Here is a 19,482-nt window from a genome sequence, read left to right as displayed (position 1 = left end):
CATTAGTTAGATTGAAGAGTGGAAAAGGGGTCTCATTTCCCATCCATCCCTTCTCTCCCCCATCTCCTAGGCATCCAGGTTGATGGCAGCCTACATCTGCATCTACATCCCTGTATCCTCAGGAAGCCCTGAAGTCCAGGAGTGACTCACTGGGCCAGTGCTGCATTGTGGACTGAAGGCAGGATTGCACTGAAACGGGTCTTTTCTCTTCAGTGTCTCCTCCCTGCCCCTCCAGGCACTGACCTGTGATGGTGAGGATGCAGAGGAAGATGGCGACCAGTGCCTGGATGCTGACGCCCACCTGGGGGGCCACCTCCTCACAGAAGGTGAACTCGCCCTGCTCGTTACACTTGCACACGGCCACCGTCAGCGTGCTGGTTCCTGTCAGGCTGGGCACCCCATTGTCTGAGATGATCACGGGCAGGTAGTGGACCTTGGCACGCTCCCGATCAAACTGCCCGTATTTGACGGTGATGTTGGCAGTGTTATCTGGAAACATAAAGACCACAGAGTGAGGCTTTGCCAGAGCACCTGCCCTCTTTGTACCTTGGCACGAAGCTGCCTCTTCCTTTTTGGCTTCTCTGCCTTTTTCACTCCCTGCCTCATGTTTCAGCCCCTGGAATGCAGGCATCTTCCCTCACAGAGGACACAGTCTGGGCAGCTGCTTTGTCCCATTCTGGAAGAATGACTCAGAATGTAAAATTTCAGCTTTCTGTTTCTGTGAGCAATAGGTACACCCTGCCCCCTTCCTCAACCCCATGCCAATAACAGGGGCTTTCTCTCTCTGCTCAACTAGTTACTGTACAGCTTCAAGCTTCCACAAACATCTGGAAAAAGAAGTTTTTCTTTGAGCATTGGTCTAAATTCTAGGGCTGTGTAAGCTTTCTCTAAAAATGCATTACTGCAAAGGAGGTGCATAACCATAAACACGAGGCCCATGTTTCCCGGCGTTTCCCTGGGCAGTGTGCACCTGGGAAAGAACTTCTGTCTCTCTATCCCACCCCCCATCCCAGCCCGACCCAGCTCCACTCATTGGTTTCCTGCACAGAAGCATCCTTCCGAGTTTTTTTTTAACTTAAAAAAAATTGAGAATTTCCATACATGCATATAAGGTGTTTTGATCAAATCCACGCCCACTCCCTCCCCTCCAACTCCTCCCATATCTCCCCATCACTTTTTTCTGACAACTGCCTGCTTGCTTGCTTTCTTTCTTTTTTTTTTTTCTCTCTCTCTCTCTCTCTCTCTCTCTCTCTCTCTCTCTCCCTCTCTTTATGGGGCTTTTTGATACTCTAACTTTCCCCCTCAGCCTGAAGAGGTAACCCTAAAATCTTCAAGGGATTAGATAAAAGCTCTCTTCAGGGAGTTTTTAAACATTCTGATTTTCAGACCTCACCCTTCCCCTACAAATACACACACACACACACACACACACACACACACACACACACTGTTGCTTCTTCAATGTCTATGAGCAAAAGACAGATCTGCCTTTTGTAGGTTCCTGGGAAGTTGGAAGGCCAGTGGTCACACTTAGCTACAAAGGGTGGGTACAAACAGGAAGCCATCCAAAAACCAAAGATTTCAAATGAAAGCCAATTAATTTCATTATCCATAATTTCATTTCAGTTTTAAGTCTATTATAATTAAAAACAAACAATATGCCATTTACATTTAATGCTTTTTTTTTTTTAAGACAGGGTCTCACTATGTAGCCCCAGTTGACCTAGAACCAGGCTAGCTTTGAACTCACAGAGATCTACCTGCTTCTGCCTCCTGACAGCTGGGACTAAAGATGTATGTCACCACCCCTGGTTGTCATTGACGCTTCATGGGACTGTCTTTGGGGTGACTTTAGGGTGGCACTTAAACTTTCTCTCCCAGGACTCCAACTCTATCTAGTTTATTTAAGGTAGACCTTTGGCAACGAGATGACTTTTGCCGCATTATTCACTTCTAAAGGCAGTTGAGTGTTGAACTCCCTGTCATTAACTGTCAGCACATCATGATCACCTTCCTCTTTCTGTAGGCCAGGGATGATCAACTCCTTGCATAGTAGGTCTGTGGCTGATCTCCCACACCTGCCCCTCACTCTCAGAGACTCTTCTCCCTAGCCTTCCCAAAGATGACAACAGGCTATTTTAATACAGGGGTCCTCATGGTATGGTCATTCAGGGGCAGGGATATCTCCTCCCCCATTTAGGCAAACATTTATTCTAGTTTTCTGAGGAAGTTGCAGGGGCCACAGAAGCCTACCTACTTTTGGACAGAATTAAATCAGCTTAGAATCATCCCTCTAAAAGCACATCATCAGAAGCTCTGATTGACTGCTTTTGACCTCACAAAACTCTGGGCTTTGATTGGCTAAATAGATGCTCTGTGATATGCTGTGATTGGTGGACCAGATGCTGTTTAGGGGTCAGCTGGTGGTAATCATTGTGTCTAAACTGAAACAAAACTCATTGTGTTTGGATTCATGACTCCATTATTTCCAGTTTGGACTAGTTTGAACTGACTGCAAAATTCCACATCATAGAGAATTTGCAGTTTTGCTGAGGCAGAGATCCCAGCATAGGAAGGAATCTTTGGCTAGTTTGGACTGACTTAACTACCTGCACTCCTGTATTCATCCTGTATTCTGGCCTCTTCAAGGGAATGGGAGCCCTTATGGACCAAGTGGACCAGATCCTATGCTCTGACCACAGTACAGACTAATTATCCAATGTATGTGATGGGAGCTGCACAAAATAAGCCCATAACTTGAAAGACCCCATGGAGGCCTGTCACCCATGTATTGGTCTAGTTCTTGTCTCTAGTGCTTTCAAGACACATATAACTGACACCTCTGGTCCTGCTAAGAACCAACTGAATGCTCTACTGCTCACCGTGATTGTCCATGAGGGTGAAGTTGCTATCCTCGGACCTCAGGGCAAACTTGAACCTGGCGTTTCGTGGTGTTATGTCCTTGTCTGTTGCGGAGATCTGCACGACCAACTGGAGTGTGGGAGGTAAGAGAAGGTCAATGTGGTTTGGGGGTGGTGGTCTGAGGTTCAGGGATGGGTTTAGACCTGACCATGGCTGCCTGTCACCTGCAGCATTATCCTGAATGGTCTCCCCAAAGCCACTTTACCACCATCCTGCCTCTACCTCTCCCTAACCTACTCTTCAGATACTCTTGGAGCCTCAATTTCTCCACATGTAAAATGGGGATAGTGTTTTCTTCAAGGCTGTTATGTAGATTACATGAAATTTAGGGAATTCCAGGTGAACTGGAGGATCTACTGCTCAGCCTGCCGCCAGGGGGTACTGCCTCACCCCACCTCCTGCCCCTCCCCATCACTCACCTTGCCCTGGGCAGCGTTCTCACAAACTTTAGGCTCATAGGGCTTGGCAAATTCAGGGGGGTTGTCGTTCTCATCCAAAATTTCAATATGGACCTGCACAATGGATTCTTTGCCTGTGGGATTACCTGTAGTGGAGACAGCTTGTCACCACAGCGGGCTCAGCTGGTGCTGACCCCCAGGGTTGGAAGATGTTTGGATGGATAGTCCTGGAGGGCTGTGGTGGAGGCCATTTTTTGCGGGAAGAGAGAGAGACCAAGGATGGTGTTGTGAATGAAGGAGTGTGGAGAACAAGGGGTGGGGTGGGGGGGACCTTCCTATGTGAACAAATGAAGAATCCGAAAGCTAGATTGCCTAAATGCATCCTAAGAGATAATAATCTAATTAATAATGAAACCAAGAAAATAAATATAATTGATTAAAATAATCTAACATATAATTATGAATTATTTAAATAACATTCCCTTCCAGAGCCCCCACATGATCTGGGTACGGTGGGAATGGGGCTGTTTCTCTGTTGGGTGGTTGTGACAACTGCCCTTGGATCTGTCAGAAGTTATGCAATTTTTGGAGCCCCTAATAACCTTGAGTTGCATGACCCATTCAGCCCATTAACTGGCACATGTATAACTTCCCAAACACAAAGACGTATTTGTCAAATGCATTTGACAGTAAGAATCATGTGGCACATCCTTAGCCCTGTCTGTTCACTGCACCAAACCCCCAGGGAGATGCCTCAGAAACTCTGTGTAGTAGGTGCCTTATCTCATCACAGAGGCATGTGCACAGCCTGTTTGTATAACAGTGCTTCCCAAGGAGTGATGCACATGAGATTCTCATCCAGTCTGGGTGGTACCCAGGATGCTATGCTTCCAGCAAGGTTGCAGGTGCTGGATTTGTTGCTGGTCCAAGGACCACATTCAGATTCAGAAACTCGATAGTATCTCAGCCAGAGAATACTTCCTCAGGCGCTTATAATAACTCTAAGAGAGCTGAAATGCCAGATTGTGCCAGTTTTGAAAGAATGGGGTGTGGGGTGGGGAAGAACCCAGGTGCCCCAGAAGATGAAGCCACTCACCTCTAGTATCTAGTTCATTGGCCTCCACAGTCAGGTTATACCAGGGGTGGATTTCTCTGTCCAGTTCTTTCTCATTATAAATGTGCCCCTGTTTGTTTATTCGGAAGAACTGGCCTTTATCACTGGTCTTGCGGATGGAGTATCTGTCCAGGGGAAAGAGTTTCATGGCTTTCTTTGTTCTTCACTGAGTATAAACTCCTCAGTATGACTGAGAATGTCCTGCAGGATTCTTCCCCATTCTCCTTTTTCACTGCTCACTGCACTTAGTACCCAGAGGGAGAAGGCCTGCACATCCACACAGGGTCAGGGAAGCAAGATGAAGTTTGACTGGAATGATGCTGCCATCTCCTGACTGACTGGCGTACCTGAGATTCCATCAGCAGCGCATTCTGGACTGAACAGGTGACTATTGTCAACTGTACTGCAGTGTGTGTGTGTGTGTGTGTGTGTGTGTGTGTGTGTGCGCGTGTAAAGAGAGGTGGGCAAGAGTGAGGGAGAAACAACAGCAAAAAAAGCTGGAAGAATAAGAACCAGTTGAAAGAAAAGAAAACATGTGATGTGAAAATTTGCAAAGTTCTTCAATAAATCAGGAAAATGACTATGAAGAGATGAATATGTGTGTCTGTATATATACATATATCATATTTATGAAGAAGAGTCCAGGACAAATACAACAGAACAAATATTACAAATATAATATAATAACAGAAAAATCCTAAGAGGAAGAAGGCTGGAGTCCTCAGATTAATGATGTGATCCATAATGTATAACTGTAAAAAAATAATAGTCATTGGGCTTTTGCTGATGACCCTCCTGAACATCAAAGCTGAAGAAACTGAAAAGAGTCCAGACTCTCAAGTCAAAGGCAGATTCCTTATGAAGAACGAGAAATTAGGCTTCCTTTAGATGTTTCCGCAGAAGGAAATGCTAGAGCACATTGGGCTTTTTTTTTAATTAAAAAATTTTTTGAGACTTTTATTTGTGAGTGTTCTCGATATTCTTGAAGGGAAGTATCTGTGACCTAAAGACTGTGTGAATACTCCCAGGCTTTGTTAAAACAAGAAGGCAAAGAACTATTGTTTAGGAACACATAAGAACTTAGGAAGTCCATCATTCACAAAGACGGATCCTGAAAAAAGTTTTTGAAAACTTTACCTAAAGTAAAAACCTGGTCTGGGAGAAAACTGAAATGAAGCTATTGATGTACATGAGAGTGATGCTTTTAACTAGAAAACATTTACGAGTTTATACACAGAAGCGAATCTTGTTCATAGAAGTAAAAACTGAAATATTCCATTCAAATATCTAGGAGCAAAAATAAAGGCTATAGGAAAGATGAGGAGCAAGAAGAAACCTGTCCCATATGAGAAATGGGGAGTATGAAATAAGAGATAGGAGATGTGAGATGAAACAGATGGCAGATGTTTAAAGAGCAGGTTGAGCACAGAGCACCTCAACTTAGCTCCAAAAGCCAAGCCAGCTGCATTCTGTTTTCAAGATACAGCTTATTATCAAATGATCTAGAAAAGTTAGAAACAAAAGTTGGAAAGTTTGTATCAGACAAATGGAAACAACAAGAAAACAGGATGAGCAAAATTAACAGCCGACAGTGGGCACTGAAGGCCAGACACTTAAGCAGAACAAATCAGCTGCTTTCACAGGGATGCAAGTCACAAGTCATGCGCAGGAGGCTGAATTCAGTGATGGGGCACTTGCTTAGCTGGGACAACCCCTGACTTCTACCGCTAGCCCTGGATAAAAAGGTTATAGGACAGAATGAAGGTAAAACAGTGGTAAATCTTAGTCAACTGACAGAAAAATTAAAATATATAAGTATGGATATTTTAGTGAAAATGGACACAAATACAACTGTATTACATCATAGAACACATTAAACCACCCTGTCGTTTCCCAAACCTTGTAAAAGAACAACAACAAAAAAAATCAAACAATACCAAATCAATGTTTTTGTTGTTTTGAGGTAAGGTCTCCTTGTAGTCCCAGCTGGTTTGGAACTCACTATGTAGACCAAGCTGGCCACATTTCAAAGAGATTCATTTGCCTCTGCCTCCTGAGAGTCAAGATTAAAGGCATGTATTATCATGTCAGGTGCCAAGTCAATCTTAAAACCAAACCAAACCAAACCAAAACAAAACAAAACGAAACCTTTCTAGGAATTGGCTAGGCAGTTAGGGTAAAAAGACCCCAAAGAAAAATAGCCAGTTTCTGGGCTAAAAGTCAAAATGTCTTTGGGCCTGTTAGCAACATATTCTGTTCCAAAGGCCAAAAATGTCAAAAGTATTTGGGAGCTTGTATCTAATCCTTAAAAGATTTTAGGGTTACCTCTTCAGAGGGGGAATGTTAGAGTAGCTAAAAGCCCCATAAAAATAAATAAATCAAAGAAAATAAAGGAAAGAAAAGAAAAGTGATGGGGAGATATGGGAGGCGTTGGAGGGGAGGAAGTGGGCATGGATTTGATCAAAACACCTTATATGCATACATGAAATTCTCAATAAAGTTTTTTTAAAAGTTAAAAAAAATCAGGAAATAAAATATATGTCTTTCTTAAAACTTTTTCAGAATAAAACATTCATTTGGGAAAAAAAAACTTTCAGTTAAAGAAGTGACAAAATTATAATTACAGATCACTTAGATTGAATGGCAATGAAACAGTGGTCCCAAAATTTATGAGATATAACCCAAATAGAGGGGCCTACTTTGTTTTTCACAAGAAGACCTAATACTGCTGGGCCCGGCGATGCAGGCCTGTAATCCCAGCGACTCAGGAAGCTGACGCAGGAGGATCAGCAATTTAAGGTTGACCTGGACTATGAAATGAGTTTAAGTTCAGACAGGGCAACTTAGTGGAATGCTGTCTGAAGAGGGAAAAGAAAAATAAAAAAGAAAGAAAAAGAGGGCTTGGGATGTGGTTTTATTGATAGGGTGCCTGTGAAACTCTAGGTTCAATCCCCAATACAGTAAAGAAAAAAACAAGCTCTTCCACAACTGATATATAAAAACAATTCTTGGGTCAGCAAGATGGCTCAGTAGTCAAGGGTGCCTGTTACCGAGTTGAGTCTGACAACCTGAGTTCAACCCCCAGGTCCCACAGGGTGGAAAGGAAAAAGAGGATTGACTTCCGTAAATTGCTTCTGATCTCTACATTCATGCTGGTAGCATGCAACACCCCCAACACACAAAATAAATAAAAATGTAACAAAAATAAAACCAATATTCATTAAAGTATAAACATCTTTTAAAAACCTAGACTAAAAATTAAAGTTCATGCCAGGCAAGGTGGCATGGATCTTTAATTCTAGCACTTGGGAGACAGAAGCAGTTGGAATTTTATGAGTCTGAGATCAGACTGGGCAAGACTGGGTTACATGGAGAGTTCCAGGCCAGCAGGGCTACATAGTGAGTCCCTGTCAAAAAAAAAAAGATGAAAGCTCATGAAGCAAAGGCTGGAGGATCACTGCAGTTTAAGGCTAACCTGAGCTACATAGTGAGACCCACCCTTTCTCAAAAAATAGCCAAATTAAAAAAAAAACCCTCATATGCAAGAATGGATGTTTCAACATGGATAAAAATTATGTTAAAAAACAGTGAAAGAGGCTTATCTTAGACATATTAACATTCAATAGAAAGCTTCTCCAATAAAAAATAAAACAGAATGCCACAGAAGCAAGTTAGTGGAGAATTCAGAGGCAGATTCAAGTTCAGGAAGATCTAAGTATGTAATAAGTGACAGGAAATAATGACATTTAGTCAACAGTACTGAACCGGTCAGCTATGTGTGTGGGATTAAATTGATACATACTCTCAAGTATCGTGTGACTCTAAGAAGTAGGAACAGTCCCATCCTTCTGTGGAGGAGAAGCATCTAGTTAAGACAGAGGAACAAAGGCAGTCATTTGAATGCTAGTTTATGTGTTAAGAACTGAATCCCCAAATTCATATATTCATGGTGTTTGGAGACACAGTTTTGAGAGGTATGATTAGATGAGGCCATGAGGGTGGGGCCCTCATTATGGATCAGGGGCTTTATAAGAACAGAGAGACTCAAGTTGGCAAGCTTGCTGTGTCTCACCAAGTGACACCCTTGACCCTGTCATGACGCAGCAAGAAGGCACTCACCAGATGCCAACCAGGTGTTGACACCATGTTCTTGGATTTCCCATTCTACAACCTGTAGCTAAACAGACCTCTATTCTTCATAAATTACCCAGCCTATGGTATAAAGTTATGGCAACAGAAAATAGACTAAGAACAAGTACTGATGAAATGTGCAGGATGCGATCCACCTAAAACAAGTAACAAATCCCTCAAATAACTCAGCATCCATGTTTCTTTGCATTTGTGTGGTCATTAAGAAAAGTGCTTTAGGACCATGTGAAGTTTCTGATAGCTCTATGGGAGCAGGGGCTGCTAAAGTTTTCTTTATAGATCTTTGTGCTGTTTTATCATGTGAAATAGACACTTCTGACCTTGTGTTTTGAGGAGACAAATTTAGTAAAACCATTTTTGGTAATGGGGCTTCATATATGCCATTTGATTGATGACTCTCTTGCCTATCAGGCCTCCTTGGGTGGGACCTGTGGGAGCTGCAGTCCAAAAATGGACTCTTTAAGGTAGAATTAGGGACTTGTTGAACCAGGCAAAGTGGGTGGTGAAGGTTCTGGCAGGGCAAGGGTGTTAGTGGACAGAACCTGGGTGTCTGGGCCTCCCTTTGCCTTTCTCCATGGAGGTGTTGGGAGATGCCAGCTTTCTTCTCTGAACCTTGGTCTCAGACCAGCATGCATCAGGTTGTCCATGTCAGGATGACCACACCATCCTCACACACAGGCCTACTACCTCCTTACCCAATGCTGCGCTGGGCCTGGTCGGGGTCCTTAGCCTGTACATTGCCGACCAGAGGTTTCTTCTGGTTTTCCGGCAGCCGGAAGTGATAGAAGTGCTGCTGAAAGACAGGGGGCTCGTCCACATCTGTGACATTGATGATGATACGTGCTTTGTTTTTGCCAGCGGTGCTGCTCAGGTATCCAAGTCTGACTGTGGGGTCCGTGGCCTCAATGTAGAATGTGTATTTTCGGATGAGTTCATAGTCTAGAGGCTGCGTGGGGGAAGCATGCCGACTATTATTAACTCCTTTCATTTCACTGACCCCCACCTCTGAACCTGCCTGGCTCTGTGGCAGGCATTTAGAACGTGCCCAAGCCCAGTGCTCCTCTCAAGGGAATCACAGCTAGTGGTTTTATTCAAAGGAGGACCTTTTATGTTTTTTGTTCAAGAACCTGTGTTTGCCTATCTAGAAACTTCCGTTAGTCTTGAGTGAATGGGAGTTTGCTAGTGAGAAGCAGTCAGATGGCCTCTCAGAAGCCACTGTGGATAGCAACTGCTTCCTGGCTGGTATTGTTGTATAACCCTGGGCATAGTGACCACATTTTTTTATTGTATGTCTGTCTTCTAGAAGCATAACAGTTCCTTTCCCTCCTCTTCTGGATTCAATCAGTCTGACAGGCCACTGCCCATGGCCGCCTGTGCCCTCAGGTATACACCCTTTCCATATAAGCTTGATGGCTTTCTTCTGACTGGGACGCAAAGGGTTAATGCCAGAGGAGCACTATGCTGCTTAGTTATAAATGTCAACTTGCTACAACCTAGAATCATCTAAGAAGAAAGCCTCAATTGCAGAACTGCCTAGATTGGGTTGGCCAGTGGTCATGACTGTGGGGGATTGTCTTGATTATGAATTGATGTAGGAGGGCCCAGTCCACTGTGGGCAGCACCACTCCCTAGGCTGGGCCCTGAGCTGTTTAAGGGAGGCGAAAGCTAGTTGAGAGCAGGTGCAGTTGGCAGGAAGACAGATGCATTTGTTTCTGCTCTTGGTGATGTGGTGTGACCAGCTGTCTCAAGCTCTTGCTGCAGTGACTTCCCAACAGTAATGGAGTGCAGTTTGGAATTATGGGCCAAACAAACCCATTTCTTCCCAAAGTTGCTCTGGTTAGAGAGTTTTTACCACAGCAACAGAAATGAAACCCAGAGCAACACCCTAAGTAAACAGTGTGGGGTGTGTGGCTGCATACCCCTTCCCCCCACCCCAGCTGCTGCAATTCTAAGATGTGCTCTATGCTGCCCCCATCGGGTTGGTCCCACTTGTACATTCTCATCAATGAGCTCAGGAAAAGCTTCCTTTTGTCACCTGTCACTGCTTCTGGGGCTTCCAGGCAATATGTCCCAAGTAAACATTTCATACCCAAATCCTTGTCTCTGGGTCTACTTCTGGAACAACCCAGTCTGAGACAATGAGTCACAGTCTCCATGAGCACATGATCTGAGCTGCCTAAGAACATTCTCTTTTGATGGCTTCTGGCCCAGCAGCCATCCCCGGGTATGTCCTGTGGATGCTGTGAACCCCACATCTCACAAGTGGTTTCATTCCCACATTCCTACATACCTTCATGGGCTTGATGATGCCCTCATTGCGGTTGGGGTCTGTCTGGATGGTGAAGGTGTCTCTGTACTCGCCCTGTATGATGCTGTATTTGGTCATGCGGTTCTGAGGCTCATCTGGGTCCACGACAGTCAGAGAGCCCAAGGAGCTGCCCACAGGGATGTCTTCAGGCACCGTAAATGTGTATGTGGCTGAGGTAGATAGAGATAGGGTCTGAGTCTCAGAGGCTGGGTCTCCTAAGCCCATGAGCACTGGGGAAACTGCTTCTGTCTCAGGATGGGACTCGAGGCATGGTAGTGGCATCAGCAGAAGTGTGATTTCTGTCTGGTCTGTGAAGGGCCCATGACTGGACAGGTGGGTGTTCTTGGGAGAGAGGTACAGAAATGGAGCAGGGTCTCCGATCTCTGGTCCTCAGAACCACCCTAGGGCATGGGAGAAGGTAAAGGGACTGGGAGTACCTCTCTGAGAGCTCCCAAGTGACTGAGTCTGGGTTGTCCCAGACCCTGTCTACCCAGGGCCCTAGGGGAGGGGCTTACATTGAGTGAAAATGGGAAAGTTGTCATTGATGTCTTCTAGAGTGACCAGCACTGTGGCTGTGCTTGATTCTCCGTGGAGGCCCTGGACATCTCGTGCTTCCAACACAATCTCATAGAGATTCTGTGTCTCTCGGTCCAAGTTCTTGGCTGTTGTGAAAATGCGCCCTGCAAGAAGTGTCCCAGTAGGAGTTGTGTTATGGGAGAGCCTTGAGAAGATGTGGATGCCCAGATCCTACCTAGAAAAAACCTAGGTGACTCCACTGTGTAGCTGGGGCTGAGAAACTCGGGCCTATAGTCCTTGTAACTAAAACTGGCCAAATACTGTGGCCTAGTATTGGTCCTAGTTAGAACATCGTGTTAAGAAAGATCATGGGGCCAAGTCCAGGCTCAGTGCTGTGATAGCTTAGGGGTGTCTGCCTTGAAACACAGACTTATTGGCTGCAGTATGTATTTTTAATCTTCTGGAAGAAATGTGCCTAGGTTGACCAACTGGCCTTCTTTCTTGCTTCCAAGATTCAATACTTCCAGTTTTTTAGGTCTGTTAAATTGAACCAAATTTGGTCTGAGAAGCCTTCTGTGCATGCAGACTTGAATCTTTCTGTAACGAACTGCAACCTAATTGTATGTAAATGAACTGAAAACCCAACTTAGGAGTATGTTCGGCCAATCACAGAAGCTGTGCCACCTGTCCAAGGCTGTTCAAATAAGGCAGGCTTCCCAGCAGTAACCAACAGAGCTGTTTCTAGACTGCAGTTTTTTTCCCTGTCCTATAAATGTTACCCAACTATATGGCAGCCCCAAGGTTCCTCTGAATTTGCTTTGCTTCTGGGGTGTCCCTATTTGTGAACTGTTCTTCAGAAAATTAAACTTAGTAAAATTTAATTGGTCTAAAGTTTTATACCAAGTCACAAAAAACTATGCCACATTGCTCTGTCCATGCATAATCAAATTCAAACCTCACAGCTGCCCTAAAGGACCAGGAGCATTTCCATTTTCTAGATAAAGGAACTAAGCTTCACAGAGGTTATCTGACTTGTCCAAGGGCTGTAGAGGCCCAACTACTAGTGCTGGGTTTAGAATCAGATCTCTCTGAACACGTACAAAGACCTTCCAACCAGTATTGTCTACTGAGTCCTGGTCTCTCTGCCTGGGTGACAAATCCTGATTTTGTTTCCAGATTTCAGTCAACTCCTTGGGTACCTGTCTGTTTTCTTCTCCCCTGATCTACCCTGCCTGTCTTTATGTGCAATATACAGTCTTCCCCTGGGTCAGTGGCTGGTGACACCTGTAAAGCTAGACTTCACTGAGCATTGCACCTGTGATATTCCTGTCCCCTCATCTCTGTAAGTGCCTGTCCACAAAGGTTAGTCACACAGACCAGAATTATCGATGGCAAAGTGTTCATTTCCTTTCAGAAGCTGGTACATGACAGAGGCATGGTCGGCCACCGTAGGGTCATCTGCATCCACTGCTGTCACAGTGATGATGGAGGTTCCTGTGGAGAGAGAATCCTGAGATGTCTTCCCGTGACTGTGGCACCTCTCCCCATTTCAAGTTGAGAGCAGATGAGGTTCTGCTGTCCCTACCTACCCAGGCTGAGAAGGGAAAGGCTGCTTTGTGCTCCAGGGAGCAGTATGAGGGCAAAGCACTTGCAGTGTTAAGTCCAGCTTGGTCAGCCATTAGGAGCACAAAGAGAATGAATGGGTGTTTTGCACGTTTGTGGGAGAAATGAAGAGGAGATGATGGGGTCAGAACCTAGGAGAGTAGTGGGTTGTTCCGCCCCCTTCTGAAAGGGTAAGGACACAGGACTGGGAAGGGAATGGGTTTTTCACATTTCTTACTCCCTGGAGTTTTAGGGTCCCCCTAGGAAGGTCTGGCCTTAGGACCCTAAACAGAGATCTTGGACAGAAGAGTAGAGAGGGACATCCCTCTTGTATCTTCTGGATGCAGGATTGAGGAAGGGGTAGTACTTCTTGAGTCCAGGTCTAATCTGAAAACACACTCCAGAGTCAGGACTCTGACCCCATCTCTACTACATTGCCTTTGTGGATGGCTTTTCAAATTTGTGGCCAAAATTCTGGGATTCAGGGGAAGTTGGTAGGGTGTTATTCCAAAGAGTAATGAGATGTGTGTGTGTGTGTGTGTGTGTGTGTGTGTGTGTGTGTGTGTGTGCGTGCGTGCGTGCGTGCGTGCGTGTGTGTGTGGTGGTGTGTATATAAAGACCAGGGCTCAGTCTACGATTAAGATCATGGTTCAATCTATGGGGGCTACGGCTCAGCAGTATCTCATCAGATCAGGGCTTAGTCTATGACTGGATCTGGCATCAGTACATAATCAGAATGAGGACTCAGTCTATGACTAAGGCTAGGTCTCAGTATATGATCAGGACCAGGGCTGTCTATAGACTCAGGACTCAGTATATGATCAGGATCAGGGCCCAGTCTGTAACTAGGGTCAGTGCGCACATCATCAGGACCAGAGCAATCAGTCTATGATTAAGGTTAGTGTTCAGTTTGGGACTAGGTCAGAGTTTAACCTTCAGGGATGAATATTTCAAATCATCTAAAGTGGCAACATGGCATTACAACCTCTTCCTTGAACTCAGTGACACCTGACCCAAGGCAATGAGGTGGTTGCTGTGAGAAGTTTCTTCAGGCTGCGGGGGGAGGGAGGGAGGAGGAAAGAGGACAGACTAGGCACGTACCCACGGCTGACATCTCAGGCACAGACGCATTGAACACCCGGTATGTAAACACAGGCCAGTTGTCATTTACATCATGAACTTTGATAGTGAAGTTGGAAGGCATCTCCAAGTTTTTGTCGGTGTCCTTGTCCACAATGAGGGCCGTGAGGCAGTACTCGGGGACCTTCTCCCGGTCTAGCCTCTCAAAGGCATACACATCCCCTGTGTCAGCATTCACCCGGAAGACCTTGCCAGCAGAATCTCCTTGGAGCACATACTTGGCATTCTTTCGGTTCACATTTGACTTGATCTGGGAAAGAACAGGAAACATGAGCTGGGAATGGGCAGTGTGGCTGAGTGAGTGCAAGGACACGAGTATGCATGCATGTGGGGATGCTGTGTGCACATGTACATGTATGTACACAGGGCCATATGTGTATTGCTAAGCAGATATCCTAAGTAACACTGAGGTTTTCAACTGGTCTCCAGTGAGCTGTTCTCTGTCACGTCACTGCAAGCACTGCAATGTGAATTGCTTAGCTGTGCCCAGTGCCTGGAATGGTGCCTGGAGCCCGCTAGGCACTTAGAAGATAGTAGGAGAGTGTATTTGGTGCTCCTGGAGGGCAAGGGGCATCTTTGTCCCTTAGACTAAGACACTGATTGTCTTTGTGTCGTCTGTAAAATGGAGCTAATTAAATTTCTAAGGTTGATGTGCACTAATGAGTTGAGCTGCCCATTTGGAAATGAGTGCCAGGAAACCTTGGATTCCTTTGCTGTCCCATGAAAAAATGGGTTTCCTGCCAGTGATGTGTTGAAGCTGGCTTGTGTCAGTGTGGCTTAGGAGACTGGGTTAAAATTTGCAGGAATAATTGTCATCTGGCTGTGAAACACAGCCATTATTAAACATTAACTTATCTAAATGTATAATGAAAGAACTCGTTATGATGGCTGGTCTTGTCAACTCCAGAGGATTTAGAATCAACCTGGGAGACATGCTCCTGACCACAGATGCCATGCAACCAGCTGCCTCACACTTCTGCTGCGCCATGCCTTCCTTCCCTGCATGCTGAACTGTAACCTCAAGCTGTGAGCCCAATGAACCCTCCCTCTGTCCTTCCCTCCCTGCCTCCCTCCCTCTTTCCCTCCCTTCTTTCCTTCCTTCCTTCTAAATTGCTTTTGTCAAACATTTTGTCACAGCAATGAGAAAAGTCACTAATACAAACGTGTTAAAAGCAAAGATTGCGAATATCCAGAATTCATCAGTTGCTAATTATGTTTGTGCATTTTGCCACATTCTTGAGGTTACCCTGTCTTCTCTGGGTATGGTTGCAATGCAGAGCAGGAGAATGGCCATACACATCTTGTCCCAACTCTGACTTCAGCGATACCACATTAGCAGCTTGAAGTCAGACACAGTGAGAGCATTTGCACCATGCCAACTGCCAAGTGCTATACCCGCATCAGCACCATTCTCCTGGAGAGCCAGTTGTCAAACATCAGCACAGCACTTGTCCTGGTCAATTTACTTTTGGAATCATGCACAAAATATTCTCTTCTTAGAATTTACAATGTCTAATTCTGCAGAAAAGAACAGAACAGTGAGCTCTGTTTAACTTAGGGTTTCCTGAACTTCTTAGAACACTGGACCATTGTTTCCTTATAACACACACTAGTACGTGTATTAGTATCCCAGGGGAGAATGATGTGTGTCAAGTATCTTGCACAGAACAGGGTTCTCAGTAAATGATAGATTTAGTGATAGATTCACAAGTCAAAAGACGTTAGAAAGCTGGATTCCATTTTTACAACCAGAGGATATGAAGCCTATAAGTATTTCACGCATGCAAATAGTGCTCTTCTAGAAGGTTTAGATGACCAAAAAATAAAATCTCACTTAAAAAAGTATAAATTGAATGCTTCAACACTCCAGTCTGGTTCTCAGGGCTGAGGTGTAGTATCAGAGACTGACATCCTAGGAAGGCAACACTTGAGGGTCAGATGGAACAGTAGCCTTGTGTGCAGGTATCCAGTGAGGATTCGCCAAGAAGGCTAGAGGACAGCCGAGAGAGTGATTTGGAGGCCAAGACTGCTAGCCTCAGGGGAGAAGGGGGAAATTCCCAAGGTGTGTGGATCGGCCCTATCAGCTCTAGAAAGCGTCCTTAGAGCTTAGCAGCCACTGGCGCCCTCGTTAATGGTGGCAACAGCTGGGTGGAGGGCTAAGAAGCCCAGATGACAGAGCATAGAGAAAATTCTGGAAGGTGAAGTGGAGATAAGGAAGAGATGACCCTTTTCCTTGAGTAGGCCCTGGAAGAGGGAAGCAGCAGCTAGCGATGACAAAGAACCTGGAACAGGGATTGTGATGTGCAAGGGGCAGGTGGGTCTATGAGGGAGTCTCAAGGTCCAACGGACAGGATGGATGATGAACAGCTGGACAGGGACAAGAAGCCACATACCAGCTCTATAACCTGTGGAAAGCAGGGACAGCAGGGAATGAAGAAGAGGGTCAGTTGTGGGGCCCTGGGCAACGCCTGGGTTAAGGTGAGACATTGGCCTTAACTGGAATCTTCCCTTGTTCCCTCCCCTTCTCTTCCCTTCCTTTCCCTTTGTTTTTTGAGACAAGGTCTCGATAAATACTCTAGACTGGTCCTTCTTCCTCCTGCCTCAGGCTCCAGAGGGCCAGGATTATACGCACATGCTGCCATGCTTGTCCCACTTTTATTTAAATAGATTTTGGGTTTTACGACTCTTCTTAGACTTAAAGAAAAATTGACACGCTAGTGCACAGTGTTCCTATGTGCCTGCTCCCCTTCACCCTAGTACCAAATATTATGTATGTGGTACACTTGTTATAACAGAGGAACCCAAACATAAAATATTATTAATTAATGCCCATAGTGTACACAGATTTCCTTGTTTTTACCTAATACCCATTTCTTATTCTAAGATACCATTCAGGACACCACATGGCATTTAATCCTGTTTTTTCAAAGCTCATTTTGTTGTGACAGTTCCTAAGATTTATTATTTTTGATGATCTGAAATTTTGGAGAAGTACTGGTCAGGAATTTCATAGGATACCCTTCCACTTGAATTTCTCTGTTTTTCTCATGACTCAACTAGGGTTATGGGCTTTGCCCCCTCCCCCGCCCCTTCTAATATCATTGTGTTTGAACAGAGTGTCTCAATGTCAAAATCTGCCCTGGCAGACTGCTCAGGGCTGGCTCCCATTGTCCATCCAGACCTATAAACAAAGGCTCCAGACTTTGACCTTGATAAATAGGCGCTTCCTTCCTGTGGATTGCATCCTTGGGAGCCAAAGGGTGATCCTTGGAGCTCTGTGCTTACATCTCCCACATACCCTTGATTCTCCCCAGATTGGGGAGTGCCTGTGGCTCCTCTACTTCTCTAGACCCAGACTAGGTATCAAGTGGGTTCTGTCATTACAAGACACAGGCCTGACGCTCTTCCTGCTCTTCACACATTCCCGGGTCAGCCCTCAAAGGTTGTCCTGGCACCATCAGCTAGCTCTTCATGATTCATCCTGTAGATTTTCCTTTTCCTCAGGGCTAGCTTTTCTCCTCAGAGGATGACTCATGGCCCAATTATCTCATTGGGAAAGACATAGTTGGGCTGACGGCATTTCCTTCTGTGATGAGCATTCACTGTGTGACTCTGGACCTTTGACTGACCAGGTGGCAGGATGTACATCACCCAGACAGCTACTGGGCACAGCCATCCCAGGTGGCTCTACCTGTTTCCTTTAGCTAGGGGCAGGAGCATTTTGGATGCCCTGTCCAGACTTGTGCTTACCTACCCAAAGTCCTCATCTACCTGTCTCTCCATCAACAGAACACTCCCATCTCCACCATTTGAAGGATTCTTTGTCTGACATGTGGTATTCCTCTAGAACCCCCTTCTTTTTTAAAAAATAATTTATTGAAAATTTCATATATGCATATAAGTTGTTTTGATCAAATCCATGCCCACTCCCTCCGCTCCAACTCTTCCCTATCCTCCTATCACTTTTTTCTGATAACTTCATGTACTGTTTCTTTTTTTTCCATGGGGTTTTTTGCTACTCTAACATTCCCCCCTCTGCAGAAGTAACCCTAAAATCTTTTAAGGATTAGATAAGAGCTCCCAAATACTTTCGACATTTTTGGCCTTAGGAACGGAGTATGTAGAACCCCCTTCTTAAACCTCTTAAACCTTTACAACCTCATATGGTGTCATAAATCTAAATGCAGGAGTTGCGAAAAATTTGGCAATAATGAAAGATTTCTGAACGTACAATGATAAAAAATTATCCATAATCAAATGTGTAATGGTGTGTGGTAACACTCACATGTGATGTATTGCACAACCTCACTGCAGCCTTCATTCTAGACACACAACATGTACACTTTGCACTATACATGCCACATTCAATGTAACACCAGTGAAGGATGCTACAAATACCTCAGCTTAGGTTTGAGACCATTGTACAGACCACAGTAATTTTATTGTAGACACAAAGTTTTCTGCTTTTCTAGAAACAATGCTAGAAAACAAAGACTTTTAACATTTTTCTGCCCTCAGTCCTTGGCATGTAGGAACCAAGTTAGTATATCTTTGGATTGGATTGTGTTAGAAGAGTTTATTTTTAAAAAATTGCTGCTTGAGTTGCTGATTTGAGTTTCATAAAAAAGTCATTAGATGAATTGCAACTTGAGATTAGGACAGAATTTATAACAATTTCTGAAATGGTTCTAAACATACCTCTGCTGTTTTGTACTATGTATTTATGCAAAGTGATATTCTCAGCACTGACAAATTCAAAATCAAAATATTGATCCAAGTGTGGTTCATACCTCTAATCCCTCTAATCTCAGCACTCAAAAGGAAGAGGCAGAAGGATTTCAGCAAGTTCAAGGCCAGACTGGTCTCTGGTTTACATAGTGAGTTCTAGTCAGGGCTACATACTGGGACACTGTACCAAACAGACAAACAGAGGCTGGAGAGATGGCTCAGCCGTTAAGAGTACTGGCTGCTCCTGCAATGAGCCCAGTTTGGTAACCAGCACCCACACGGTGGCTAACAACCATCTGTAACTCCAGTTCCAGAGGATCTGATGCCCTCTTCTGGCCTCCGCTGGTGTGCACTTACATGCAGGCAAAATACTTGTACACATAAAATAAAAAAATGTAATATTGAAAAAAGACAGACAAATCTATCAATTCTGAAAGACACTGAATTGATGCCTTATGACCTGCAATATCAGATATTCAGTTAAGATTTAATTTAATTTTGTGTGTGCATGTTGTTGTTCATGGGTGCACATACACATGTATACACATATGTGTGGAGGCCAGAGGACAACCTGGGATGTTGTTCTTGAGGTACTGTCCATCTTT

At 44.7% G+C, this 19,482-nt stretch overlaps 1 protein-coding gene across 1 annotated transcript in view; it reads right to left on the bottom strand.

Moving 5' to 3' along the window:
* Cdh5 (cadherin 5) overlaps positions 1-19,482 on the bottom strand; it is a 43,813-nt gene that overhangs the window by 3,164 nt on the left and 21,167 nt on the right. Inside the window, exons 3-11 of the mRNA XM_008837720.3 lie at positions 14,111-14,399; positions 12,785-12,901; positions 11,407-11,571; positions 10,874-11,061; positions 9,279-9,529; positions 4,417-4,559; positions 3,342-3,466; positions 2,883-2,991; positions 244-489 (exon numbers count right to left, since the gene is read on the bottom strand). Of these exons, the coding sequence (XP_008835942.1) occupies positions 244-489; positions 2,883-2,991; positions 3,342-3,466; positions 4,417-4,559; positions 9,279-9,529; positions 10,874-11,061; positions 11,407-11,571; positions 12,785-12,901; positions 14,111-14,399 (1,633 nt within the window). The remainder of the gene's footprint in view (positions 1-243; positions 490-2,882; positions 2,992-3,341; positions 3,467-4,416; positions 4,560-9,278; positions 9,530-10,873; positions 11,062-11,406; positions 11,572-12,784; positions 12,902-14,110; positions 14,400-19,482) is intronic.

This window comes from Nannospalax galili, unplaced genomic scaffold (assembly GCF_000622305.1).
Source record: "Nannospalax galili isolate Female #2095 unplaced genomic scaffold, S.galili_v1.0 scaffold1018, whole genome shotgun sequence".
Taxonomy (NCBI): domain Eukaryota; kingdom Metazoa; phylum Chordata; class Mammalia; order Rodentia; family Spalacidae; genus Nannospalax; species Nannospalax galili.
This window is presented reverse-complemented; position numbering and strand designations above follow the sequence as displayed.